Source organism: Macaca fascicularis, chromosome 7, assembly GCF_037993035.2.
Source record: "Macaca fascicularis isolate 582-1 chromosome 7, T2T-MFA8v1.1".
Classification (NCBI taxonomy): Eukaryota; Metazoa; Chordata; class Mammalia; order Primates; family Cercopithecidae; genus Macaca; species Macaca fascicularis.
The window spans coordinates 72,565,153-72,593,098 of NC_088381.1; the positions used below are offsets into that span (position 1 = coordinate 72,565,153).

The following is a 27,946-nucleotide window of genomic DNA, read 5'->3' on the forward strand; positions in this document are numbered from 1 at the left end:
AAATTTTCTAAAGACCCCTATGTGATTCTACCATACAAGGCTATGAACCACAGCCATAATGGGACCTGTGGATTCCTCACAGCTTTTCTGAATGCAGCAAAAATCATAATGATTTCTCCCACCAACACATTAATTGAGTGATTACTACACGACTGGGGTCTAAGCTAATTGCTTTATATACACAATTTCATTTAATTATCATAAAACCCAGTATGATAAGAATTATCGCTCTCATTTGTCAGCTGAGGGTGTGGAGGCCCAGAATGGTCCATAAGTCACCTGAAGCCCCACAGCTCCCAAGCAGCAGAACTGAGATTTGACCCCAGCCTGTCTAGCTCTAAATTTTAATGAGCCCCAGTAGCATGACTGGGGAAGAAATCTTAGTGTCATGGCATGGAAAAGAAGCCATAGGATTGGCCAGATACTGCACAAAGTGGTGGGTAAAGAAAGAGACGATAAGGAAGAAAGAAGATCAGATAAACATGGAGGTGGGATCTTAGGAAGACAGGTCAGCCCTAGTGTCTTCCTGTCTGCAGGCAGCATGGGGTAGGCAAAAGGAAGAAATGCAAGGCAAGGGCTGTTGGATGGAGGAGAACATTCTCCCCCAGGATATCCTTGTCTCCATCTTACAGGCAATCCACAGGTACAAAAAGGAAAGATCCCAGATCATATCTTCATCATAGTAGTAACAAAACTAGCGGTGGTCAGAGGAGGAGCTCCAGGTTCCAGCCCTTTGGGTGCAATGCCCAAGGGGCCCAGAGGACATTCATGCACCCTATGTCTTAGGTGGTCTGCTGACATGAGTGGTGCTGCAGTGAGCAAACCCAACAGTCTACTTGTAGGGGCAAAGCACCAATCAAATGCTCCTGTCAATAACTGTGCAAAGTGCTACAGAGGGAAGGTGCAAGAGGAACCTCAGTCTTAGGGAGCATGGAACATGATTGGCAGGAGTGGAAACCCTATAGCTCAGTCAGGCTGGGGACACAGCAGGGGCTAGACCATCCTGGGCCCTATTTTCATTTCAGAACCAGGAGTCTGCTACAGAACCCAATTTTCATTTAAAAGTCATGAGTCTGCTACTGTGATTGCAGAGTAGGGCACACACTGAAGGGGCCAGGTCCAGAGCTATGTGGGAGGTCTAGCTAGAAAGCTAAGGTGGGAGCCCAGAGGAAATAGAGGGGTGGCAGTGTGCAAAGAGAGAAGGGACAACTTCAGGAGATACTTAGGTCACAAAGACAGGACTGGGCTGTGCAAGAGCAGAGAGGCGTAAAGAGATAGGGACTGGGCAAGAAGACATGTCAAGAATGACTCCTATGTCTCTAGTTTACAGGAAATTCACTGAGATACAGATGATGAGCAATGGGGTGGGGGTTCACCCCTGGACATGGTTCAGGGCTCGATGTCTGAGGCATCTATCCAGGCTGCTGCTTCACACCTTCCTAAGCTGCCTCCCTGAACCTGGATAGGGTCCTTCCAAGGCAGGTGGCTAGTCATGACCTCAGGTGCAATATCGAGTTGAGGTTTCTACCAGGAGGTGCTATGTTGTTTCCCGAAGTATTAATGCTTGCATCCTTGGAGAGAGAGAAAGACAGCAGAAAGGGGTGGGAGAGTGGATTAAAGGGCCAGGACCAGGGCCAAAAAAGGCCCAGTTAACCCTCAGCCAAATGTCCACCTGAGGCTGAGTAAGCAGCTTATTAACTGATTAGAGGACAGTATGAAGCTGTTAGCTTAGGGAGTTTGACACTCACTAGTCTATGGGAAGGCAGGAGGCTCTCAGGTGATTGAGGGAACTGAAGAATAATCTGTCAAGGGCTTCCTGCAGGTCCCTGGGATGGGGACTCCCCAAGGTTCCCAGTAGCCCTAGGTCTCCTTCTATTCTGACTTTAAAATGCATGATAGTGACTAAGAGCATGCAGCTTGGAAGCCAGACAAACCTGCTGACCCTCCTTGGAACTCTAGGGGTGTCTGTGAATCTCAGTTTTCTTACGTGTAAAAAACAGAATGATAATATTGACTTCATGGGGCTGCTGTGCGGACTACTGATTGTCATAATATGGATGGTAACAATGATACAATTTACTACTATTTGGTTGAGCAGTTACTGTGTTCTGGGTTCTGGATTCCAAGTTCTAGTTTCTGTTTTTTTGTTTGTTTTTTTGTTTGTTTTTGAGACGGAGTCTCGCTCTGTCGCCCAGGCTGGAGTGCAGTGACACGATCTCAGCTCACTGCAAGCTCCGCCTCCCAGGTTCACGCCATTCTCCTGCCTCAGCCTCCTGAGTAGCTGGGACTACAGGCGCCTGCCACCATGCCCAGCTAATTTTTTGTATTTTTAGTAGAGACAGGGTTTCACCGTGTTAGCCAGGATGGTCTCGATCTCCTGATCTCATGATCCGCCCGTCTCAGCCTCCCAAAGTGCTGGGATTACAGGCGTGAGCCACCGTGCCCGGCCTCTGGTTTCTGTTTTATGTCCATTATTTCAGTTAATCCAATGAGCAGCCCAAGCCTTCAAGATTTTATGTAATAAACCAACATCTCAAGGCAAACTGCACTGTCTACAAATGTAAAACACTAGTATTTTTATAACAGTAACCTCACAGGGGACTAGCATCACCCACATTGCTACCTGACAAAGCTATAAAGCTGAACCATCAGCCCCAGAGGCTGAATACAGCCCAGAGGGTTTTTCTTTGCCCTAGAGTCGGGATGTGGTTGAGGGTCAGGAAGGCTGGGGCAGGGAGAAGACAGAAGGAAGGGAGGGACTGCCTTCTGCCTAACACTGCCACAGTCTCTCTTAGCCAGCCCCATCTGCAGACACGTAGGGCACTAACCTATCTCCACGGGCTCTAAGCAGGGTGAATGTTTAACACTGGCCATCTGGAAACTTGCATGGTCACTGGGGTAGGGATGCAAGAAAGTCTCCTGTCAGGAGTCTGGCTCTAAAGGCTCTTGGTCACAGTGATGGGAGACTCTGAGCAGCAGGGTTCAGAAAGGTTCACAGTGGCCTGAGCTATTTCTATAGCAACAGCACTCTCCTCCCCTTCAAGAAAGTGAACTGAGCCACCTCAGACTGAGCATTGTCCAATGCATCTGGAAGACCCCCACTACTCAGGACCCCAATTAGTCAAGGCATCTGGGAGGTACAGAATTACCCCAGGATCTGTACCACCACCAAGTGTGTGGCTGTGATTATTCCTCCTTAGGCTGGGGACTTAGAGGGACCTATGTGTCCAATGCCCTGGGAAGAGATTTTGAAATCATTATTTCCCAAAGAACAGAGAATAATAGACTGTGGCATTACCACTTTCCTCCCCAAGTCTGCATTCAGGCCAAGCCAGCCATTACTGATCGTGTAAGCTTGGGCTAATCACTTTGTTTTTTCAATGGCCTTGTTGGTATGGCGACTATGCAGGGCTGTACTAAGGTGTAGGTTGTGTCTGAAAACTGCCAGACATAAAATAATCACTTAATTAATTGTAGCTATTAATATTATGACCTGCTTCTTCAAATAGAAGGAGCTCTTGGTAGACTCCCCAACCCACTGATCAATTTTTTTTTTTTTTGAGACAGAGTCTCACTGCATTGCCCAGGCTGGAGTGCAGTGGCACGATCTTGGCTCACTTCAACCTCTGCCTCCCGGGTTCAAGTGATTCTCCTGCCTCAGCCTCCTGAGTAGCTGGGATTAAAGGCACACCCAGTTGAGCAGCTGGGATTAAAGGCACACACCACCACACCCAGCTAATTTTTGTATTTTTAGTAGAGATGGGGTTTCACCATGTTGGCCAGGCTGGTCTCAAACTCTTGACCTCAGGTGATCCACCCGCCTTAGCCTCCCGAACTGCTGGGATTATACGCGTGAGCCACCACACCTGGTCCAACTTTTTTTAAGGGTAACATGAAACTATGGGGTCTGAAACTATGACCTGCAGGCCAAATCTGGCTTGGCACCTGTTTTTTATAAATAAAGTTTTATTGGAACACAGCCATGCTCATTCATTTACAAATTGACTATGATTGTTTTCATGCTACAACAGCAGCCTTGAGTGATTGCAACAGAAAACATATGGCCAGCAAAGTCTAAAATATTTACTCTCTGCTCTTTTATGAAACAGTTGGCAAATTCCTGATCTACACAATTATTTCTCAAACTTTAATGGCAGTATGACCACTTAGCCTGTTTTTCAAGAATGCAAATTCCCAGGGCCTACTATTAAGGTATGAGATTCAGTAGATGTGGTTCAGGAATCTGCATTTTCATCAGCACCCCCCCGCCCTCCCACACACACACACCACCATCAATGACTATCAAGCACATGGCATGAGGCAACATTATGGGAATCCTGCTCTGTGCAGTCAGCAACCCTAAGTGACACCAGAGCCGTGGCTTTCACCACAAATGGGCAGATGGATCCTGGGTGGGTGAATGAGTCAGCCTCGGGATCCACTGAGGGAGGAACAGCTCCACTGTCCTCATAGGTCTCACATCTGCTTTGTTTTGTTTTTAAGGTTCAATACAGAAAACTCAGAAGACATCACAAAAGATGAAGTAAAAAAGCATCCCAAATCCCACCACCCAAAGATAACTACTGTTTACATTCTGACTTATAATTCTATATGATCCCAGTATTTTTCCTAGGTATGTATATAAAAATATTTTCTCTTTATTTTACAAAAACAAAAAATGGCATTAGAGAAATTGCTTGGAGTCTTTTCTCACTTGGAAATATATTGTAAACATGTTCACATGTCAATACATATTGCTAAAATATCATTCTTGGTAAGCAACTATAAAAATAGAATGCAGTAGATCTCTATGAACTGATACTAAATCATCTCAAAGACAGTTTGTTAGCAGAAATAATATGGCACAGAACAATGTGAATACTAGCTTGCATTTGTGCAAAGGCAACAGGGAAACATATCCTTTTATAAGCCTTGACTATCTCTGAAAGAATATGCAAGAACCTCTAAGTAATCGTTATCCCAGTGGCAGGAAATTAGAGAGGGACTGAAATTCACGTTTTTACTACATTATCTTTTACACTATTAGGTTTTCTTACCATTTGCATGTGTGTCCTTTCAGAAACATTAAATATCTACTTTTAAAAGTTGTCATTTTTAAGGTCTGCATTGTATAGTATCATATATATGGACCATAAAGTATTAACACTTAATTAGTCATTTATTGTTAGATCTCTAAGTAATTCTTTATTTATGTAGAAAGCTGAAACTGGATCCCTTCCTTACACCTTATACAAAAATTAATTCAATGTGGATTAGAGAGCTAAATGTTAGACCTAAAACCATAAAAACCCTAGAAGAAAACCTAGGCAATACCATTCAGGACATAGGCATGGGCAAGGACTTCATGACTAAAACACCAAAAGCAATGGCAACAAAAGCCACAATTGACAAATGGGATCTAATTAAACTAAAGAGCTCTGCACAGCAAAAGAAACTACCATCAGAGTGAACAGGCAACCTACAGAATGGGAGAAAACTTTTACAATCTACCCATCTGACAAAGGGCTAATATCCAGAATCTACAAAGAATTCAAAAAACTTATAAGAAAAAAACAACCCCATCAAAAAGTGGGCAAAGGATATGAACAGACACTTCTCAAAAGAAGACATTTATGCAGCCAACAGACACATGAAAAAATGTTCATCATCACTGGCCATCAGAGAAATGCAAATCAAAACCACAATGAGATACCATCTCATGCCAGTTAGAATGGCGATCATTAAAAAGTCAGGAAGCAACAGGTGCTGGAGAGGATGTGGAGAAATAGGAACACTTTTACACTGTTGGTGGGACTGTAAACTAGTTCAACCATTGTGGAAGACAGTGTGGCGATTCCTCAAGGATCTAGAACTAGAAATACCATTTGACTCAGCCATCCCATGACTGGGTATATACCCAAAGGATTCTAAATCATGCTGCTATAAAGACACACGCACATGTATGTTTGTTGCGGCACTATTCACAATAGCAAAGACTTGGAACCAATCCAACTATCCATCAATGATAGACTGGATTAAGATAGTGTGGCACATATATACCATGGAAAACTATGCAGCCATAAAAAGATGAGTTCATGTCCTTTGTAGGAACATGGATGAAACAGGAAACCATCATTCTCACCAAACTATCGCAAGGACAAAAAACCAAACACCGCATGTTCTCACTCATAGGTAGGAACTGAACAATGAGAACACTTGGACACAGGAAGGGGAACATCACACACTGGGGCCTGCCATGGGGTAGGGGGAGGCGGGAGGGATAGCATTAGGAGATATACCTAATGTAAATGACGAGTTAATGGGTGCAGCACACCAACATGGCACATGTATACATATGTAACAAACCTGCACATTGTGCACATGTACCCTAGAACTTAAAGCATAATAAAATAAATAAATAAGAGAAAAAATTTTCTTTTAAAAAAAAGTTTACTCTGTAAGTCACACTGGGATAGATACCCATATCCACAAATACGGATAGCCATTTGTGAGTATTACCTTAGGTTAAATTCTCAGAAGTGGAGTCAGTAGGATATGGGCTTTCATGATTTTAGGTTTTTAATAAATATTGTCAAGCCATTTTCCAGAAAGGCTACCCCATTCTACACACTGGGCAACAGCAAACATTAGTGTCCATTTTCCCAAGCTCTTGGATGGCCCCTGATTTCTGATAGCACTTCTCCTCAAAAGGCAACAAGCACCACACACAGCCCCGTTGGGCTGGCATGCCCCTTGCAAAGCAGGCATGAAGCAGGGGGCTGGTGCTGTGGGAGCTGTTTTCACACATAGTGGCTCATAACTCAAATCCTGCCTGCTTCCCCTAGAGCCCAGGCCAACAACAGGGTGCCCCTCTGCACCCCCTTCAACTGGTCCAAGGCCAAACCACTGAACTCCATTTATTTGGAAGGATTCGCTTTTGAAAGGCAGTTCCTGGAACCACCCGGACACCCTCCTTGGGGCTTCATGTCAAGGCCTGCTGGCAGATAGACAGATGCTGGCATTCTTCTGCCCCTGCCTGGGAACAGGTTTGCAGGGCTGCTCCAGCACAGAAGCCCCTTTGAATTCAAGATGCCTGTCAGGTAGAGAGGCTCGGCATTTCCAGGGCTTATCAGTCCTGGAAACTGCTCTGGTCTTCTGCCAACTATGCAACTCTTATTCCGCAGTAAATTAGAGGGCAGGGCAGGCTTCCAGTGTGAATACCAACCGCCAGAGCAGCAAGACTGGGAAGAATGGGATTCCAGCCACCACCCAGGGCATTGTCTCTGAGGCCGGCGGGCAGCCTGGGCAGCCCAACAACTTAACCCATGAGGCTTCCTCCACCGGCCGACAGACCCACTCTGAGCTACTCCGGGGCCTGCCAGCACAAGCTTTTCCGGTTTTCTATAGCCCCCAACATTTCATTCCAGATCAGGGGTGGGAGGGAGAGCAAACAGGATAAAAAAGTTTCTAGAGAAAGAGAGGAACGACTGTCCCAGAAGCTCAAGGAGCTCTGAGCTGGGAATGCTGGCTGCCCACTGCCTGGTAGCCTCTCTGAGTTTCTGTCCCCACTCCTTCAGTGGGGACATCAGTGTTGATTGACCTGACAGTTTACTGAAATCAACTGTGGCAGCAGACTTTTCCCTGATGTAGAAAGAGGTGGCAGTTTGGTTTCGAACCAAGGAAGCCACTACAGAAACAGTTTTAGGAAAGAAGAGAGGCATATTTACCCAAAGAGGACAGAACTGAAGTGCCTTACAAGTAGTGGTTATAGAGGCCAGACGTGGTGGCTCACACCTGTAATCCCAGCACTTTGGGAGGCCCAGATGGGTGGATCATCTGAGGTCAGGAGTTTGAGACCAGCCTGGCCAACATGGTGAAACCCTGTCTCTACTAAAAATACAAAAATTAAAAAAAAAAACAAAACTGGTGGTTATAGTTTATAATCTCATAGTCACAAAATCCCAGTCCATAGATCTTCGAGACAGGCTCATTTTGCAACTGGCACTCAGAAAAAAACAAAATGCAGAGAGGTGATCTAAGTTCCCAGGTCACAGGCCTGAAGTGTTTACCAATAGCTTAACCCCTTATTACTTAAAGCATGGTCCATAGAGCAGCATTGTCTGGAACCTTGAACAAATGCTGACTCTCAGTCTTCCCCAGACCTACTGAACCAGAAACCGCATTTTTAACAAGATCCCCAGAATCTTCCAATATTCACTTGCATGTTAAAGTTTGAGAAGTACTGTTCATGTTATCAGCCATTGTCTCTCTACAGGTATAGGATGGTGGTTCCTAAACCCCAGCAATCATTCAGGATCACCCAGAGAAATTGCTTGTCCCCCACATCACCCCAAGTCTGAATCAGTGGGTATGGGGTACACTCTAGGCACTTGCACATTGAACAAGCTCCCAGCATTATCAGATGAGCTGGTCTGCAGACTACAAAAATGACCTGGAGAATCAGTGAAATATGCCGACGTCTATTGGATTGAGACCATCATTCCTCAACCTTAGCTGCACATAGAAATCACGAGAGGAACTAAAAAAGAACACCCATCCCTCATTTAAGTGACCTGGAGTGTGGCCCAGGTTTAGGAAGTTATATAATCTTATCAGGTGTTTAGAATGTGCAGCTAACATTGAGAACCAACAATTTAGAGTAAACTCATTTAAAACCTAGTTTTGATACTTACCAGGTACATGACCTTGAGCAATTTAACCATTCTGAGCAGCTTTCTCATCTTTAAAGTGGGAATAATAGCCACCTATGAAGACTCTATATTTGAAGATATATTAGATGTCTGGCACACAGTAGGTACTCAATGAATGTTTGATACCTGTCACTCTCTTCCCCTACTATGATAGAAGTGAAAAACCAACTGATATTCTTGCCTTTAGCCCAAATCCCAGTTTCTCTCTAAAAGGAAGTACAGAAATACCTGTTTCGTCACCATTCAGGATAGGCAAAGGAGCTAGGATCTAAAGCCATGATGGATTTTGTATTCAGGAAGTAGAGCTGGCTTCGTGGACCTGTGACCTGGCTCCATGCTCAAAAGAACCTTAGGTTGGGATTTAATGCTGTGCTGTAGCTGTCTGGAAATTCTAATCTTTTTTGAACATTTTTCACTGGGCCACACAAATTAGGTAGCCGATCCCGTTAGGGAGGAAGCCAGAAGCACGTTCCCCTCTGGCTTGTGGTAACAGAGTTGATCCAAGAGAAAAGAATAAAGAGGCAGGCACCAGAGTAACTTGCTTGGTCCCTCTCTAAGTATGCTGGGGTAGTGAGGAAGAGCGACAGGGAGTGTTATTAACACTTCTGAGTGCAAGGGCCAGAGATAGACCAACCTCAGGCTTCTGCTTCCTTCCCTGGAAGTTCCAGGCCTGGAACAGGTGGCAGACACACCTGCTTGCTGGAAGCACAGCTGGCTGAAGGATGCTATTCCTCCACCTGCCGTGCACTCCTCTCTTCTCCCCTGCCTAGCTCATCCTCCGTGAGGAACCACGGCACAAAGGGCAGTGGGTGACAAGGAGCTGGGGCTGGGGATTTGCAGCCGTTGGCTTTGTAGCTGCTGTTTTCAGCATGTGGTTTTTCTTCCCTAGTCCAAAAACATGTTTTCCGGTTAGCAGTTGTTTTGATCTCTCTGTTTTGCTGTCTTTGGTTTCCAGGGCTGCTCTTTGGCCATCCTAAAGCCTTCTGCAGAGTTCACAGGAGAATGAGCTGCATAAACACGGGTCTTGGGTACTGCAGCCACATGACAGTTTTTCATTAGCCAAAGCCTATCATCATGCCTCTTCTGTGCAAGTGAAAGCTTCCAAGACCCAGAGGAGAATATGCAGAGAGAGACAGAATGTGCCATGAGAAGAGAGGAGGGGGTCTGTTGGAGCACTTTCTGCAGTCTGACTTTGCAGGGGGTAAAAAACATTTGGAGCAAAGAAGGATGCAAGAAAGTCAAAGCTGGCAGCCCTAGCACCTCTTGGTTTTCCATCCTGTACCGTGATACCGTAGGATAACTGGATCAGTGAGGAAGTATGTCACCATGATTTTTGATGAAAAATAAATTACTAAAGTTTGTGACTTTTTAAGAGCCAAAAATCAGTTTGAATTTACTTTTATTCTTAGCTTTTAAAATCTCATTTACTAACTCATCTTCTGTGATAGTTTTCTAAGGTGTAAAATTACTGCGAAAGCCAGCACTTTTGGGAAAGCCTGGTGACATCCACAGTAGGGTGTAAGGCATGTGACTCTCACCTGTCACATGAGTAGCAAGGGACAAAAGGTGAAGAACTTCTAAACTGGGTAAGGTATCACGGGGCTGTTAACCCTGTGGGAACCAGTTGCAACAACACAAGTTAGTAAGCACTGTGTTCTACTGCCAAAACTAAATGAATCTGAGATGCCATCACTTTGGCTATAGAGCCAAGTATAGTGCTCATCGTTGACCCTGCTGAACAGGATAGAGAGGCCTGCCAAGAAGAGCCAGCTAGCAGGTAGCCACAAAGGAAAATTATTTTGCATCAGCCTCTATTTCAAGGGAATTCCCTTTGAATCGGAGAATTGATGCAAGGGAACAGTTGGTTCCCTGGAGTCTTCAGAGAAAGGTATGAGGACAGGAGAATCGGAGCAGTTCAGCCTCCACACGACCAGTGGTGACCATGTAGGGACTTCTATGATGATTCACTGCACACCTGCAAAACTCCCAAAAAGGACAGGGCAGCAAAAGCATGCCAGAAAAACACACATGGCTTTCCAGCCTTCTCAAAGCTCCAATAACCACATTCTAGAACTCAGTCATCAAGTTGGGTGGGACTTTGTCTGCAGTCAGAGCCTCTCAATGAAGTTCAAAGCAGAGAAGGAGAAGCAGAAGACCCCTGGCTTCTATAAACTTATGTCCTGCCTGTGGATCAGCTATAAACTTAACCTCTTTAATTTAGAATTGGTCAAATACTAGGCATGTCTGAGGGAGGGAGGTGGTTGGAAGGTCTGTCAAATGTCAGAAAAGACAGGGAGGGTATGCAAACATTTGTTAGGAGAATACGAGGACCCTGGGATCACAACACAGGAAAGAAGCCAGAAACCACTCTCAATGTTATGTTAAAAGAGTCATCTTACACCAGGAGTCCCAAGTACAGGATCATGGCAAAGGCCAAAGGTACCCTCCTCCCTTGCACATGTCAATTCAGAGGAGAAAATAGAAAAAGAAGTCAAGAAGGAAGAAAACAAGGAGGAACAAAGAACGGACATATCTTGGGAAGACAGGAAACCCAATTCCTTTACCCAGTTTCATTTCTGCCTTGCACTGCTCTTGGTTTCTGACACCCTGCTAAAGGTACTCAAAAAAGTGTACTGTGCAGGGCGAAGGAAACTATTTTACTCAACAATACCAATAATGCTTTCATCCATGGTCCAAGCCCCCTTTCAGTCACCTCAGATGTCTCCTATCACACATCACGCTTCCGGTACCAATTCCCCTGCTCTGCACACGAGGCTAGAGGCACAGAGACACTCTGTCCCAGCTGAGAAAGAAATGCCAACCTAAATCTCAGGAGTCCAAGATCCCTCCCACCCCTACCTCCATCCACTTGGAAGAAACTCTGCTCAATCCAATGCCCCAAAGTTAGGAGAGAAGGCAGAAATGACTCCTTCCCAACTCTGATCATTCCCTTAACCAAGCGGTGAAACCAGAAGGATAACAAGATCGTTCAATGAGGCAGCAGCCCCTGAGATCTTTTGGCAGGAGCCAGTCCCTCCAAATCAAGACTCTGGCAGGATTCTACAATCCACTCAGAGGACAGTTACCATCTGTTTATGGAAAAAAATGTTAATAACCCCCAATCATAATCAAATAGGCAACCACTTTATTTTAAGTACCTATTAACTAACGCTAATTTACAATGGAACAGTCCTGTAAGTGCTCATCCACAGGCCCATCAGAGGCACCAGCACATATCCAGCCATTAGGAAGAAAGGTAAGTGGTTGCTGATGAGGCACTTAAAGCATTGCCGGAAGCCCAAGCAGCAGTTCTTGATGCCCTTCCTTCCCGGTCTTCCTGCTTCCGCTGCCCTGCCACGCTTGCAGTCTCTAGCATGTCTGAAAAGAAATGAAGTTCTTAGAGCCTATTCCTCCATCAGCTCCTATCTTTCCCCAAGGCCAGGAGTGCCCCAGGTTGGAAAAAGTGGATTAATAAGAGAATTTTCGAAAGCCCCATTTAAGTGGGACAGCATTCAAAGCTAATTAAACAGAGCTTGGAGGGATTGAGCTGACGTATTCATAATCCAGCTTTACTTCCCTGACCCTCCCAGGTCCTCTGCACAAACCAAGTATGTGGAATAGCAGGGCCAGGAGGTTCTCCCTAGCTGTGTGCTCTGGCACATCACTGCATCTCTCTGTGTCTCAGTGTCCTTAGCTGTACAATGGGCACATTAGCCTAATAAGCCTAAAGTCTGTTTCAACTCTGATAAACCATTATTCCATTTTCTCCATGGGAGTAAGAGGAAGCCAAGAAGTATGAAGTAACTCTCATAGTATCTCTGATCTAGAAGTATTTAAAGGTACTTATGAGGTGGTCAAGAGGAAAAGAGGCCAAATAATGTATATATATATTTTTACAGGCTTCTTTTTCTATTAAATTTTTACACTTGCTTCTTTTTCCTATTAAATAATTATGATACCTTATATGAAAACTATAGGACATGTTTTATTATTGTTCAGACACGCTAACACCTATTGCCTGGTTATTGTTCTAATGACCACATGAAATGATGATGGTGCACTGTAGATGTGGACAGTGCGGCAGCCAAGATAAAGGAGTTAGAGCATTTGTGTTGCTGTGGAAAGTGGGTGGAGCTAAAACTCAGCCGAATCAAAGCAAGTCACTTCCTTTCTGGGCCTTGGTTTCTTCACCTGGAAATATGGATACAGGAGAGCCCAGCCAGATCATTGTCATGATCTTTTAATGCCTAATTTAACAATATTTTATGAGAATGAATTTGGTCTAAATTCTGAACCATCTCATTTCCAGGCCCAGGATGCAAGGGTACACTGTAGTTAGTTGTTAAAATGCTGAAATATTTTTATATGTTTCTGTAGCTGCAGTAAATAGCCCCTGCTCTGAACCCCGCAAGTACCCACCTCCCAACCACCCTGGCCACCCCATGATCTGACAATCAAAGAGTTAACGCCTAGCACAGCAGGGACTTTCAGGGTCCTGCCCCGTCAGGAGAGCTGGCTGATAGGGCAGTGCCCAGGACATGCCAAGTACTCCACAAATCACCCCTGCCACTCTGAGGCATTAGACTTTATCAATAGCAAAAAGAAACCCCTACTGTACACTTAGCGCCATCTTAAAACCTCTGTGATTCCAAAAGAAAACGGGCTTCTGTCCTAAGGTGACCCCCTCCCCAAGCCAAAATTTTGATCAACACCATGGCAGTTGGAGGGCTCTGAGACAAAGCATGTTCAGTTTGTTTCCATGAGATCTGGTTCATATATTCATCTCCCACAAAATGGGCTCCTATTGGAATTCCTACACATACCAACAGAGAGAGATGTCCAACGTATGATAAGGAAATAAAGCAACATGCAAGTTACTCAGAGTATAAGCTTGAATATAAATTAAAATATACACAGAGTGATGCATTTTGTAAGTGTATTGATATATATGCATGTGTGTGTGTCTACATATGGATATACAGAGACATATGCATATATGTATACATACACATATAGGTAGAAGTATGAAAATGAACTGTTTACCAGCCTTAGCCACTCATCTTTCATGTAGTAGAGGTGGTTGCTAATTTGGCAGGCTGGGAGGTGTGAGTGTATCTGGGAGCCAGCCATGAGGGGAGAGACAGCCTACAGGGACACGCAGAGACAGAGGTACAGAGAAAGAGGCCTCAGCAAGTGAACTGGAGGATGCTGAACTCAGGCTAGCAGCTGCCTATGGAGACAGGGATGGGAATAGGACCAGTGGGGGTGACTAAATGGGTTTTAGTTTTAGTCATATTTTATATCTTCCATAACTGCAACAGTAGATGCAAACATAAGACAAAACAGTAAGTCATTTATTCTGGGTGGACGGAATATGGGTGCTTGTTATATTAATCTTTGTCTTTTTCTATATTTATTTCTCAGAAGGAAGTAAAGCTCCTATTAGTAGCCCCTCTCCATTGACACACTTGGCCCTCAGATGTGGATGGGGGAATTGTTTATGAGTTTTCCCTATTATTATTACTCTATTTTCCACTGCCCAGACATCTCAGATCTCCCAATTAACTCTAACTAGCCCATTGTTAACTTACAAGCTGTACTTTTTTATGATTAAAATTAAAGTCATTCATTTCTAAGTTCAACAAGCAATTGTCAAATGTTGTGTGGTGTTTTCAGGCATACTAGGCTGAGTGATCTGTGGTTTCTGCCATAGGTCAGTACTGGTCAAGTAGGACAGACATATGGTCTATCAGCAAAGAACTGATGATGTACTGGAATTAGTGTATAATAAAAGCATTTTACTAAATATTGTGCAGGACAAAAGAGGGCATGATTGAGTCTTGGATGGGCAGCCCTTGGAAGGCAATAAAAGAAGCCTATAAAGGTTTATACATAAAGAAGGGAGAAACAGTTCCCATGGAGCCTTTTTTATATGCCAGTTACACATAGATCTCGACATTCACAGCAACCCAGTGATGGAGGTAGTATTATTACCATTTTGAAGTTGAGGAAACAGAGGCACTGAGAAAGTAAATAACTTTGCTGAAGCCAATGAGCAATTAAGTGGTATCACAGATTCTCATCCAGATTTGAAAATTCAAAACTGAGACTGGGGTGGATATAAAGAGACGAGGGTTTCCCTAAGTCAAAGCTGGGGAACTTCTGGTACCCATGCCATCACTCTTTATCCAAGACTGTGATGCTCGCTGGCAATAAAAGATCAAAGGTTAATGCAGCTTGAGGCATTTAGTCAAAGAATATAGTCAAACTCAGTAAAATATTTGAAGAGATTTGTTCTGAGCCAAATATGAGTGACCAATGGCCTGTGACACAGCCCTCAGGAGATCCTAAGAACATGTGCCCAATGTGGCTGGGCCACAACTTGGTTTTATACAGTTTAGGGAGACATAAGGCATCTATCAATACATGTAAGATGTAAATTAGTTCAGACCAGAAAGGCAGAACAACTGGAAGCAGGGGCTTCCAAGTCATAGGCATATTCAAAGATTTTCTGACGGGCAATTGGTTGAAAGAGTTATTTTCAATAGGAAGGTTCAATAAGAGGTTATACAGACCAAGGTTTTATGACGCAGATGAAGCCTCCAGATAGCAGGCTTCAGAGAGAATAGATTGCAAATGTTTCTCATCAGACTTAAAGAGTCTATTCTATCAGTAATTCCAAAAAGAAGGAGGGTATAATGAGGCATGTATGGCTCCCCCCTTCCCATCATGGCCTGAACTAGTTTTTCAGGTTAACTTTGGGATGCCCTTGTTGAGAAGAGGGATGCATTCAGATGGTTGGGGGGCTTAGAATTTTATTTTTTATTTGCACTTATTTATCCTAAAGTGAGACCTAAACATAATCTGGCTTCATAAAGATCAAAGAGATTCAGGCTTAATTCTAAACAAGGTGAGTCTTAGATATACCATCTCATCTTGCCTATAACTCCAGTATAACTTCTTTAAGTTGCCTGACTTTACAATAGAGGATATTTCACTTCTACCTACGTGGACATGTTCTCCTGACCCAACCAGGGCCAAGAAAGGAAGCTCTGCCTGGGAGAGGGGAGCAGAAGCTCTGCCTGGGAGAGGGAAGCTCTGAGGACAGCTGAAGGGAGGCACCACCCTGGGTGCTGCCTAATCCATCCGACATGGGGACACGCTGTTCCAGAAACAGGATGACATTTAATAGGAAAAATCTGCTCTGCTCTCACAGCACTGCCAAGCATGTTGCAGGGTCTCAGCTGGTGGTGCGCCTCCTCAGAGAAAGAGCAATAATGCCCCATTCTTCTCTTTGGTCAAGGCCCCAGTGTTTTCTCAGGTGGAAAGAGGAAGAGCTAGAAAAGCTCCCTGCATGGTAGGAAAACTTTGCATAGGCAATAATAGTGCCAGTCCTCAAAACCAGGAGCCCAAGGATTATCCAAAGATTGAAAGCTGTGCACTTACTCAGTGGTCGTCTCATCTTCTAGACCTAGAAAGCCCTGTTTGGCATGTGCCTTATCTGTTTGCAGATAAGACATCTCCAATCTAGGTGCCTAAAAGTGGTCTGATTTTGTTTAAGTCATCTGGCTTCCAGACAAACTTCTATCCCATCTTTATAATTTGCCTGAACATGTCTTTCTCTTAGTCAAAATATCTCAGATGACTTAAGAAAAACTAGCTTGCTTTGCTGTTACTTGATCAGGTTCATTAAGAGCAGAGAGTGCAAAGGCAGAAATCTTCTGGAAACAGGGCAATCTGTACCCATTTTTTGTTTGTTGTTTGTTTGTTTTTGAGACAGGGTCTTGCTTTGTTGCCCAGGCTGGAATGCAGTGGTGCGATCACAGTTCACTGCAGCCTTGACCTCCTGTGCTCAATCACCCCACCTCAGCCTCCTGAGTAGCTGGGACTACAGGATTTTCTACCTTTCTAATCCTCTCTGGGTATTTCCCTATATATCAGTGTTCTGAATTTTCAAGGAGTTATAGAGCCTTCTGAGAATATAGTGAAAGCTACGGACTAGTTTGGTTTCATGCGCAAACATTCCAACATGTGCATACAACTCAGGGGTTCACCATCCCTGTGAATGCCATTCATGTACTCTTCTTCAGTCCCTGAGCCCAAGGTCCCCCACCACAGACACAAGCTCATGCAGAGAACCCATAGAAATTCATCTCTCTACACATCCCATAGTCTCACCAGATAACACCAACCTGATTCCTTGCTCAGCAACCTGATAGCTTGTCAAACCTCTTATCGTCCCTCCCTACCCACCCCCATCCAACATCACCATACATGGAAACCCAGCTGGAAGTACATCTTGAAATTCAAGTTTCTGTTTTGGAACTGGTACCCAGCCTCTTTTGAGCCATTTGGTCACATCCATCTCTGAGACCAGGCAGGTGGATGCTAATTCACCATGTTAACCCCTTTCATGCCAGTCCCCTTACCCGAGCTTTGGCAAAGAGCCACATCCCACCACCTCACCCTTCCACAGTGGTGTGGAGCACTGTATGTCATGGAAGACAGCCAGCAGATTTAGAAATCATGTTGCTCTTGGCATCCACTCTGGGACTCTGTGTAGAGCTACGTGCTGAGATCCCATTGCATGGGCAGATTTTCAATGCCGGAGTCTACCCTACATCTTGCTGTGCTGGTGCCTTCCCAACACAACTTCAAAAACAAAGGAAAACCATGTCCTCAAACTAGGAGTCCATTTACTCACCAATAATGAAAATAAACCAAAGTCCCTCTTCATTTGCCCTGAAATCCAACTTCCTTTCCAAATTATCCTCATTGCATAAGCCCATCTAAGCAATGTTTATCAGCAGTCAAAGCAAAACCATGTGGATCCACAGTTTGGTTCCCACAGATCCCAACACTGCCTTCAATCCATAATTAGCAAGAACAAGGGGCAAACAGGAGTTTCCACCAGTACCACTTAGACCCCATGACCGGAGGCCCTCTCAGAGAGCAATGAGAGATTAAAACAGTATCTTTTGATCAAAAACAATAATGTTTCCCCCCATGACACCCTTGAAAATGAAACTCCCACCTTACCCTTCATTCCAAATTTGGACCGTCGACCATACTTGTTGATCATGATGAAGAGAACCACTAACAGGACACAGGCAAAAGCAGCAAGTCCAACTGCTATGGATACCTATGAGGAACCAGAAACACAGTCAGCAACAATCATGAAAAACCCAAGTTCCTTGAAAATAATGTGTGTGCCCAGATAAGAACCATCCTACTGCCATAGTAATTGTAGCCTTCTCAGAACTCCAATACTGAGTAAGGTCTTTAGAAGAAGAAATCCGTGAGACCCTAAGAACACTTAAAGCTACATAAATTACCCAATTTGATTAGAGAAAGTTCCATGATTCAACGTTCTGAGCCCCTTCTCACCTGGGGCCATTCTGACAGATGCAAAAACAAGCCTAGAGAGGCTTCTAATTTTGTTTTAATTGGCAAGTGAATTCTGCATCTTCAGTTAAAATTCCTTATATAATATTCTTATCCAGGAAAGTCGAAAAGATCTGGACTCTAAAAAGAATCCTTTCTCCTCCTCCCCAGAGTAATCTTAGGCTCTGAAATAGTAGGAGTGGGCGCTTGAAAACCCACCCAAGGAGATGCCCTGAGCAACTTGGCCTTTTGTGGTAGACTTGTACCGTTAGCAGCCCCTGCAAATCAGGCCCCACTGGGCTCCTAACAGACTGGGGATTTTCTGAATCTTAGGGCTTGGAGCAGATCCTCAAAGACTTCCTCAAACAATGAACTATTTCCATCCAACAAGGAAGGTTTAAACTGCCTGAATGCAGTTCAATTCATTACTTTTTTTTTCAAAGTTTCAAGTAAGATAATACTTGGAAAAGTTAGCAATACAAATGACGTCTTAAAATGACTGTGCCAGTTAACACACTCCTCTCGACCAAGAAGTGACTCACCCCAAAAGTGTCTTCTTCTGGTTTGTGGGTCACAGTGATAGGAGGTGTGGGGCTCACTTCATCAACTGAAAACCAAACACAAAAAGGAGGAGGACAGTTAGCTTCCTGGCTGGGGAGGCTCAGCCACAGTCCCTGCCCAACTCCCAAGCTCCCTTGAGACTTCCCCCTGGAGAACATCCTCTGAAAGCTAGGCTCTGCAGCCTGCCTTCCCCAGGCTTTGCAGGACCACCCCCACCCCCTGCCCTGCCCCCAGAGCCCAGGTTCCTATCTGACCATCTGGCTGGTGTTACACTTCAAGCACAGGCTCCATAGGAATAAAGGACATTCAGTCCCATTCCCTACCCCCACCCCAGAGAAAATAACATAACCTGGGCAACTTGGGCCATGAGCTATGGAATAGAAAAAAGAAACATGGTTTGGGATCCTGGCCAGGGTCTGGATTAGGCAAATGTTACTGATGGTGGCAGCTGTTGCTGACATTCTGCTACTCCTTGCCACAGGCATTACTTTTCCTCTCCCTGTCTCTCCTGTGCCCTCCCTCTTTCCTTCTTTACTCCTCAGTGAGATCCAGGAGGCCTGGGGATCCATCAAACAGCCCACTATCCATTCCCCTAACACTGATTTCAGAACACAATGGCAGCTTAAGTTAAAAAAAATAGAACCATCTGACAGGGAAACACCACCTTTACCCAGCAAGGCCAGGATGGGAAGCCAAGTATCAATTTGCCCCCCCCCACTCCACCATCTAGAATCACCTCCTTGACAAGAAATGGCCCCAATTCAAAACTCTCTGAAGGGATAATCTGCAAGATTACAAGTCCTCTAAGGCTGAGGACAACTAAAGAAATCACAGATGATATTGACTTCAGTACCAAAAAGCCAAGGGTGTTTCTAAACAGCATCTACTATCTCAAGTCAGACACGGGGCGGGGCAGAAATGGCAGCAGTTGCTGCTCTTATTCCCACCTCCCATGGAGAAAAAAAAAAAAGAAAAAGGAACAAATACAGGTTTCCCCACAGTCCATAAACAAAACCCCAAATTCTTTTAGGATTATCTAGCCCTAGCCCCAAATCACTTATAAACTGAGCCTCAATAACTCCTTTTGAGGACACATGAGCCTATCAGGAAACCTTGTAAGTCAAGCTCTCATGAGGCGAGTCCTGGCCAAATGCTCAGGCTCTTGAAGCAGGTGAGAAACACTAGCAGGTTTATAAGTTCCATATTCTCTCTGCAAGAACAACTAAGATGATCAATAGGGGTCTATTGAGGCACATGAAACCCATGTCCATCCTCACACAGCCCCTCTTTATCCAGGTAAAGAGATCCACAACATTGTCAATGTTAGAAAAACTCCCTGGGGGAAAGTGAACCACAGAGTGATTACCCAAGAAAAGTGGGCTTGGAACTGCCCAAAAAGTATTGCTACCCCTCAGTTCCCTTTCACAGTTCACTCAGATGCCCTCAGCTGCCATGGGCCAGGGATGATGTGGAATAGGAGAGAGGGCTATTTGAATTCAATAGTTACCGATAGTATCAGAATAAATCAGTTTCAAAGCAACAGGTAAAGCAGACTTACACAAGATAAAGTTATCCGTGCTCTCTGCAAAAAAAGGACAAAGAGATAATTAACAAATTTAATAAAAACCAGAACAGACACACTACATGGTCCTAATAGCTATGATCTCTCCCATTCACCATGATTCCCTGTTCCCATGGCAACTGACAAACTAAAATCCATGGCACATCACCTGTCTCCCCACGCTACACTACCACTTTAGGGGGTAGTCCTCCAAAAGGAGAAGGAATGAGAGATAAAGTTCCTGGTTTCAAGGGAGGTGGCCCACCTAGGAACAAGTAACCAAACCAGTTTCATTATGAGATAGGAAATTAAAACCAGACCCTCTGTCTCATTCACAGCTCTGCTTCCTTAAAGACCCAAAGTGCTGGGGATGGGGCTACAGGGTGGCTCCTCTAGACATTCCTTGAAAATGCCAGGTATGATCTCAAGATAAAATTCTTCAAAGTAATATGCAGAGTTGATTCTAGTAGGTCTTTGAGAAGTTCTTGAGAATCCCTCTAGAATCTGCCCATCCTGCAGATGGTAATGTGCTATTTGATCTTTGGTCTCTAGAAATAGCTCACCTAATAATGAAAGCTAATCCTTACTGCACATTGATGCACCAGGGACGGTGCTAAATGCTTCATGTAACACATCACTCAGTCCTTATTACCATTCTAAGAGGTGGTAGCATTATCCCCACTTAACAGATAAGAAAACAGTCTCATACAGATTAAGTAACTAATTGGATGTGACTCATTTAAGAAGAAATTAGAGCTGAATTCAAATCTCAGTCCAGGCTCTTGTCCACTCTACCAGAGATGCTCAAACTTTAGCACACAACAGAAGCAATCAGAGGGTGATTGCTACCAACATCCAATAAAAGGAGTGAGGATTCCTTGGAGAAATGGGTGATTTCAGGGCTGGACCAGGGAAAGAACAACATGTGCCTGGAATGAATTGCAATACTGAAAAAGTAAGAAAGTGCTCAGAGATTAATGGAGGCCTGGAGACAGGGCACAGAAACCAATGTACAGGGAATCTCAATGGCCCAATGTAGGATCATTTAAGCAACAAAATGATGATAGCCCTGGATTGTTACGGATTAGGATTATGTTGTCCCAAAATCCATATACGGAAACCGTAACCCCTAGTACTTCAGAATGTGACTGTATCTGGAGAAAAGGTCTTTAAAGATGTATTAAAGTTAAAATAAGGCCATTAGGGTGAGTCCTAATCAAATATGGTTGATGTCCTTATAAGAGGAAATTTGAACGTAAACACACATGCACAAAGGGAAAATCACATGACAACACAAAGAGAAGACTGCCATCTACAAGCCAAGGAGACAGGCCTCAGGAGAAACCATCCCTGCCAGCACCTTTGTCTCAGACTTCCAGCCCCCAGAATTGTGAGGAAATAAATGTGTGTTGTTTAAGTCACCCAATCTATGGTATTTCACTGCTGTGGCATTCTTAGCAAACGAATACACGAATTACCAACCATAGAACAATATGAATATCCATGAGTCCATACCGATACAAATAAACAATTCAATACATAAAAGGTGGAAGAATGAAACACTCTTCCTTACAGGAGAATTCTGATTTTTAAATGTAGAAGGAATGACAGAAATAGAAAAATCACCATTTCACAAATACTACAGTAATAATTGTTTCAGGCAGGAATCATCAATGAATGTTAAAATTAGAGTGTGAAAGAAGGAAGAGAAACAAGCTATTTATGTAGTTTAAAAATATTATACTGATGACTTACAAAGGGGAAAATCGTCTGTTTGCAGCAGAGGAAACTGGCAGACACCACCTTGACCAAGTGATAAAGTTAACACTCCCAGTACCAAAACCTATTGACATCACACACCCCCGAAACGATGCACTGAGAGGGCAGAGCATCACTTCTGCAGAGTTCCTGCCAAAGATGCATAGCTAGAATTTAATCATTAGGGAAAAAAATCTGAAAATTCCAAATGGAAAGACAGTCTACAAAAAACTAGTATTCTTGGAAAGTTCCAAGATCATGAAAGACAAACACTGGGGAACTGTCCCAGATTTAAAGAGAGTGAGATGACACAGGAGCTCAATGCAGTGTGTAATTCTGAATTGAATCCTAGACAAGGAAAAAGCATCAATGGGACAATCGATAAACTGTAATTCACATCTGTACACTAGATAATAGTGATGGACCAATGTTAACATCCTGGTTTCAATCATTGCATCATGATTAGGTAAAATGTTAACATCTGGGGAAGCTGGACAAAGGGTGGAAGGAAGTGCCTTGTATGATTTTGTAACTTTTTAAAATATGAATTTCAAACTATTTCAAAATGAAAAGTTAAAAATCTTTAAAAATTAAAAAGAAACACAGATTACTAGTCCTCACCTTAGAGTTTCTAATTCAGTAGACATGGGGTAAGTATCAAGATTTTGCATTTCTAACAAGTTTTCAGGAGATGCTGATGCTGCTGTTCCCTTTGGGATGCACTATATCATACTACACAGCCTCCTGACTCAGCCCACCATGCTCTGAAAAGTAAGAGTATATTCATTCATTCATTCATTCACTCATTCATTCACTCATTGTGGGCCCTCACAGTCTTAGTTCTATTAAGTATGAACCAGCAGATATTCTCTAACTACCTGTGGGGAATAGGATAGTTTCTGTGAGGGAATCCTTCAAAGAAAGTCTTACTTATGGTAAACGCAGTTTGATTGCTTGTTTGTTGTCTGTTCTGTATTGTTTTGGGGGATAGCCACAGAGCTATCTTCACATTCCTGGCCATACCCTTCATGCCAACACCCTCTTCTCAATGGCAGGTGACCAGATGCCTGTTTGGGGCATGGGGAGGATGGAGGAAATGGAAATTCTAGCCTGGGTTTCACAGCCTGAGAGAAGAGAGGGGCCAGATCAGTTCGCAGTTTACATTGATTTGCATATGTCTCATAAGGCTCCCATTTATTAGCTAACATTCTCATATTAGCCAAATGTTTTGGTCAAGGCTGTGAACCAAGGCTGTTATCTCCAAATCAGCCTATGAATGTTTAAGGCCTTTGCCAGAGCCTGGAAGCATTTATACATCCAGAAAGCACATGAGCTTTGGAAGAAGGAGACATCCTGACTCCTCTCTAACCTATGGGAGGGTTCAGGCATTCAGCCTGGAAGAGGATGGTACCCAGGACTGGTCCTCACCACTAGCTACACCAGCAGGCTGGGAGGAGCACTTGTCCAGCACACCAAGGAACAATCTGAACGTGAACTGGGGCTGTGCCATGAAGGGAATACACATGTTTCCTACAGTCCCAGACCATGACTCTTCAAGAAGGGCCCCTTCTGTAAATTAATCTTCACCACAACCTTTAAGGTAAAAGCAGGAAGGTGAAGCAATTTGCCTGACATCACGGAGCTGACAAGTGATTGAGTGAGAATTAGAGCCCTGGCAATGTGGTTCCATCACCACTAGCCTAGACTACCTTAAGATTATCTGTTAGAACTTACTAGTTTGACCAGAGAATGACTACTGGTTCTAGAACTCTTGAATTCATCTCAGTTCTACATCCTAAGAATCTTAACAATGGCCCACAGCTAGTAAGCCTTTTCTCTGTCCAGATGCACTGCTAAGCACTTGGCAGGCATGACTTCCTTTAAGCCTCCTGGTAACTTAGACAGGAGATATTATCATTCCCATTTCACAGATACAGAAATAGAGGCACAGAGAAGTGATTGTCCTTCATCTAGTACTGACCTTGCACTAAGCCCCATGCTAGGAGCCCAGGCCACCAGATGGGAGGGATATTTGGGAGAGGCAGCAGATGGGATCTGCACCTAAGTCTGTCTGATTTCAGAGTGCCTGCTCTTAGCCTCCATGCTTAGCTGCCTGGAAGCAAAAGAGAAACACACATGATAATCATGATGTTTCCACGCTCTCACATCAAAAGAGAAGAGCAAGAATCACAGACCAGCTTTGCATCTAGGCTTAGCTGGGGTGAATTCGGTTTAGAGGGTTATCAGCATCTCTGCTTGCACCCCCAGATAATTGACTCTCCTGAACGTTTAAGCATCTTGTCACTTGGCATGACTGGCCCATCTTTTCCCTGTCACTGCCTTTTCATCACCCATTGATTCCTCTGACCTAGACTCATAAAACAAACAAACCTTCCCACAGGGTGGCCCTAGCAGGTTGGAGATGGGTCTGAGGAAATGACCTCAGGTGAGATGCTTTCTCTTTGAGTTTCTCTTTGAGTTTCTCTGTGACTCTATCCTCCCTCCATCGTCCTGGGGCCAGATTCCCACCCAATTCCATGGTAGTAGATTGCAAAGGAGGGAGTACTGGAGTCACCTGGGGGCTTGTTAAAACATAGCTGCTAGACCCCACCCTGGAATCTCTGATTCAGTAGATGTGAGTGGCGCTTGAGAACTTAAGTTTTAACACATTCTCAGGTGATGTGGATGGGGCTGGTCCAGGACCAAAGGTCACTTTTGAGAAACTGGCCTGAGGCACACTGATAACTTACTATGGTGACAAGGGTATCCAGAGACTAACAGAAGGGGCTGCTGCATCTCATGGGGGCAGAGGAGGTATTTCTGAGATACCTCTGAGGGCTGAGAGGATGCAAAGAATTGCTTCCTCTTGAGATAAAGGAGAGAACAGAGAAGCTGTGTCCACCACATAATCCAACAGCTGCTGTTACCTCACAACTCTCAGGACACCCCTGGTAGAAGGAGCCCAGAAGTGGCTTCTCCTCCCTCCTGAGCATTCTAGGGTTCCCCCCTCTCTGGGCCCCAGAAGCTTCTCTTTGGAAACAGAAGCATTGCTTCAGTGTGCTTCATTTCCTCACCAATCGAGACTTTCCCTCACCAATGTATAGCCTTTCCTCTTTAAAAACAGATTTTATTCTTTCATCAGGCCATAGGCAGGGCAAAAAAAAGGCATAAAAATCAGTCTTTTATGTCAGGAAGACCTAGCCTGCCCTTGTAGACCATAAGGGCAAAGTATCTCCGCTTTAAAAGCCTCTGCTTCCACAGTGCAGGCCAGGACTCATCTACCTGCTGAAAGAGAGCCCAGTGTGACCCAGGAAGGGAAGTGTCATGGGGGCTTTCACTAAGCATACTGGGGATGATGGAAGTTTCAGACCACGTGGGATTTCCAGGGCCTCAAATATCTGCACATTCTCAACCGCCTCTGAAAAGACGGCTCCATCATCCCTGGGACCTCAAAGGCAAGAATTTAGCTTCACATGCAGCCACATTTCTCCGACTTCACTCTTGGGGCCTCTAGTATGAGTTCCCTTGCACTGAAATAAATAAGGCCTCCTGGAGCTGCCACACCCTGGTAATTTGTAGACTGTGAAGCTGACTTCAGAAAAACAGATGCTGCCTACTGCTAGCTCTTGCTTCCTCTTCCCTTTGTGCACATGTGTGAGCATGCATGTGCATGTGTGTATGTGTCATATCAGTTTTTACACTGTATCCCATTGGAAGTCCTGATTCCTAGGTCTCCTAGTCACTTCCCAAAACAAAGCACCAAGCTCAGCAAAGACCCATGGCTTCATGGACAAAACTTATCAATTGCGGAACCCACAAAAAGATGCTACAATCACTTTCACTAAACTCTTTTGATGTTTTTATCTCCTCCAACTTCAGGAAGATAGTTAAAGCATCTTACCCCAGACAGAAAAAGACAGAATCAACTCCCAAAATCAAATCAAGCAAAGTTCTTCAGTAATTTCAATAATTTTTCCTGGTCCACTTGACATTAGCACTATTATACGCTAAGGGCATCAGGTATGACCCACAGTAGCTCACCATGGAACAAGAGAGGAATGAAGCCACAGACCTCGGGGCCTAGATCCAAGTCAAACCTTGCCACAGATCAGCAAGTAGAATGAGGCTCAGTTCATTCATCTGTTAAATGGAGGGTTAAACTGGACACACTCTCAAGTCCTTTTCAATGGAAAGTCACGGAACCATCATCAGGTGTCAAACCCTTTGACGTGCTTTATATACCTTGACTCATTTAAAAGTCACAGGAGCAGTGTAATCATGACTATTTCATAGAAGAGGAAATTGAGGCTTAGAAAAGCAAACTATCAGGCCCAGAGTCTCCCCACAAGTAAAGGGCTGGGTCAGAATTCTCTACCATTACTGTCTCTGCTTTCTCTACTATCATACAGTATGCTCTAACATGCACAACTGTTATTTCTAAGGAGTCTTGGTTTTTACCATGACAGCTATTGGAAAATTGAGACTCTATCCTTGTTTACACCAGATGCGGCTGGTGGTTGCACATGTTCCAGTGTGTGTTTTTTTGCCGATGATAGCAGTATGAGTACTGATGTTGCTTCTCCTCTCAAGCTACCATGCCCCACCTCCTAAGCTTGTAGAAAGAATCCATACATCTCTGAGCCAGCTACACTGCCCTCACCTGGAAAGGGCTCCTTGAGGAAGTGGCCATTGATGGTCTGGTTGGCTGTACCCAGTGGGTTTTTGGCAATGAGGGTATAGTTGCCATTGTTGTAGTGGGTGGGCTTATTGAAGAGCAGGCAGCCCTCAGAAATCTCTCCCTCCTGGTAGTATTCCACATGGATGATCTTGGACTCCCGCAGAGGTTGCCCATTGTGCAGCCAGTGCAGTGTTGGTGGTGGGTTGCCACGCACCACAAACTCAATGCAGTGCTCCAGGCGCAGCTCAGGCTCCTCCAGGCTCACCACGCGCGGGGGATCTGTCAAGGGAGAAGCCAGCTGAAATCCAGGACACAGAGTCTACCACCACCCACAGTAGCCTTCCAGCAACTAAAATGGGAATCCCAGTTCTTCCCCACCCACTCTGAAAAGGCTGAGGGAAGCAGAAGTCCCACCACAATCCCAGCAGAGGGGAAGAAATGTCTGTCTTCATCCAAGCTTCCTAGATCCACCTTAGCTGGAGGGCTCCCTCTTGGGACCTCTTAGGGGTTTAATAAAAGGCAGAATAGGCCAACTTAGAAGTGTCCTGAAGATGTAGTTGAGTTGGAGCCACACCATTGTCTGAGGGACAAGGGTGCTCCTTCTGGAGTTTTTAATCCAAGGACTTACTTCTCAGTCCTGTGCTACAAGAGTCCTTCTGTCCCCACTGGTAGACCAGCTCACTGCTCTAGCTCAGCCCTGGCAACACCTTGGCCCCTCTCCAGCCTCCTATGCCAGTTCTTCCTCACACACAGCCATCCCCCACAATAATATGCACTTACAGTAGACAGTGAGGGCAACACTGGCATTGCTCATGCCCACCACATTCTCTGCAATGCATGTCAGGGTGAAGCCATTGTCCTCACTCGTCACATTCACCAGCGTCAGGTTGATGGCATGAACATTGGTCCAGTTCAGATTGGTCTGAAAACCCCAATAAAAAGGTAACAATCAAACAGCCTCTACAAAGATGGCTCTGCTACCTAATCCCCAAATACCTTTAGGAATCAAAAGGAAAGCTGAGCAGAAGGTGAAGGAGATCTTTGTGTGAAAGCACACCTACCAAATGCCAGGCTTCTCATAGGCAATGGTTCAGGCCATCCTCCTATTAACCCTATGAGGTGAATGGTAGTTCAATACTATGCCCATTTTACAGAAGCAAAAACTAAGTTACAGAGAAGTTGAGTAGCATGTGTAGAGCAGAATGGCTAGAAAATATTGCAGCTGCATGTAACTCAAGTCTATGTGTTTTCTCCTATAGTAACAAGACCACAAATTTTCCCTCTTCTTCAAGA

General features: G+C 44.4%; 1 protein-coding gene across 29 annotated transcripts in view; it reads right to left on the bottom strand.

Annotated features, from left to right (window-relative positions):
• NTRK3 (neurotrophic receptor tyrosine kinase 3) overlaps positions 1-27,946 on the bottom strand; it is a 387,811-nt gene that overhangs the window by 237,633 nt on the left and 122,232 nt on the right. For 15 of the 29 annotated variants that reach the window (XM_045395951.3, XM_015453351.4, XM_045395949.3 and 12 more), the window contains 5 exons: positions 27,434-27,575; positions 26,636-26,932; positions 20,215-20,238; positions 18,638-18,702; positions 17,751-17,853 (listed from right to left, as the gene is read on the bottom strand). In XM_045395951.3, the coding sequence (XP_045251886.2) occupies positions 17,751-17,853; positions 18,638-18,702; positions 20,215-20,238; positions 26,636-26,932; positions 27,434-27,575 (631 nt within the window). The remainder of the gene's footprint in view (positions 1-17,750; positions 17,854-18,637; positions 18,703-20,214; positions 20,239-26,635; positions 26,933-27,433; positions 27,576-27,946) is intronic. The other 14 variants (XM_015453348.4, XM_073996654.1, XM_045395950.3 and 11 more) reach the window with 1 other exon arrangement.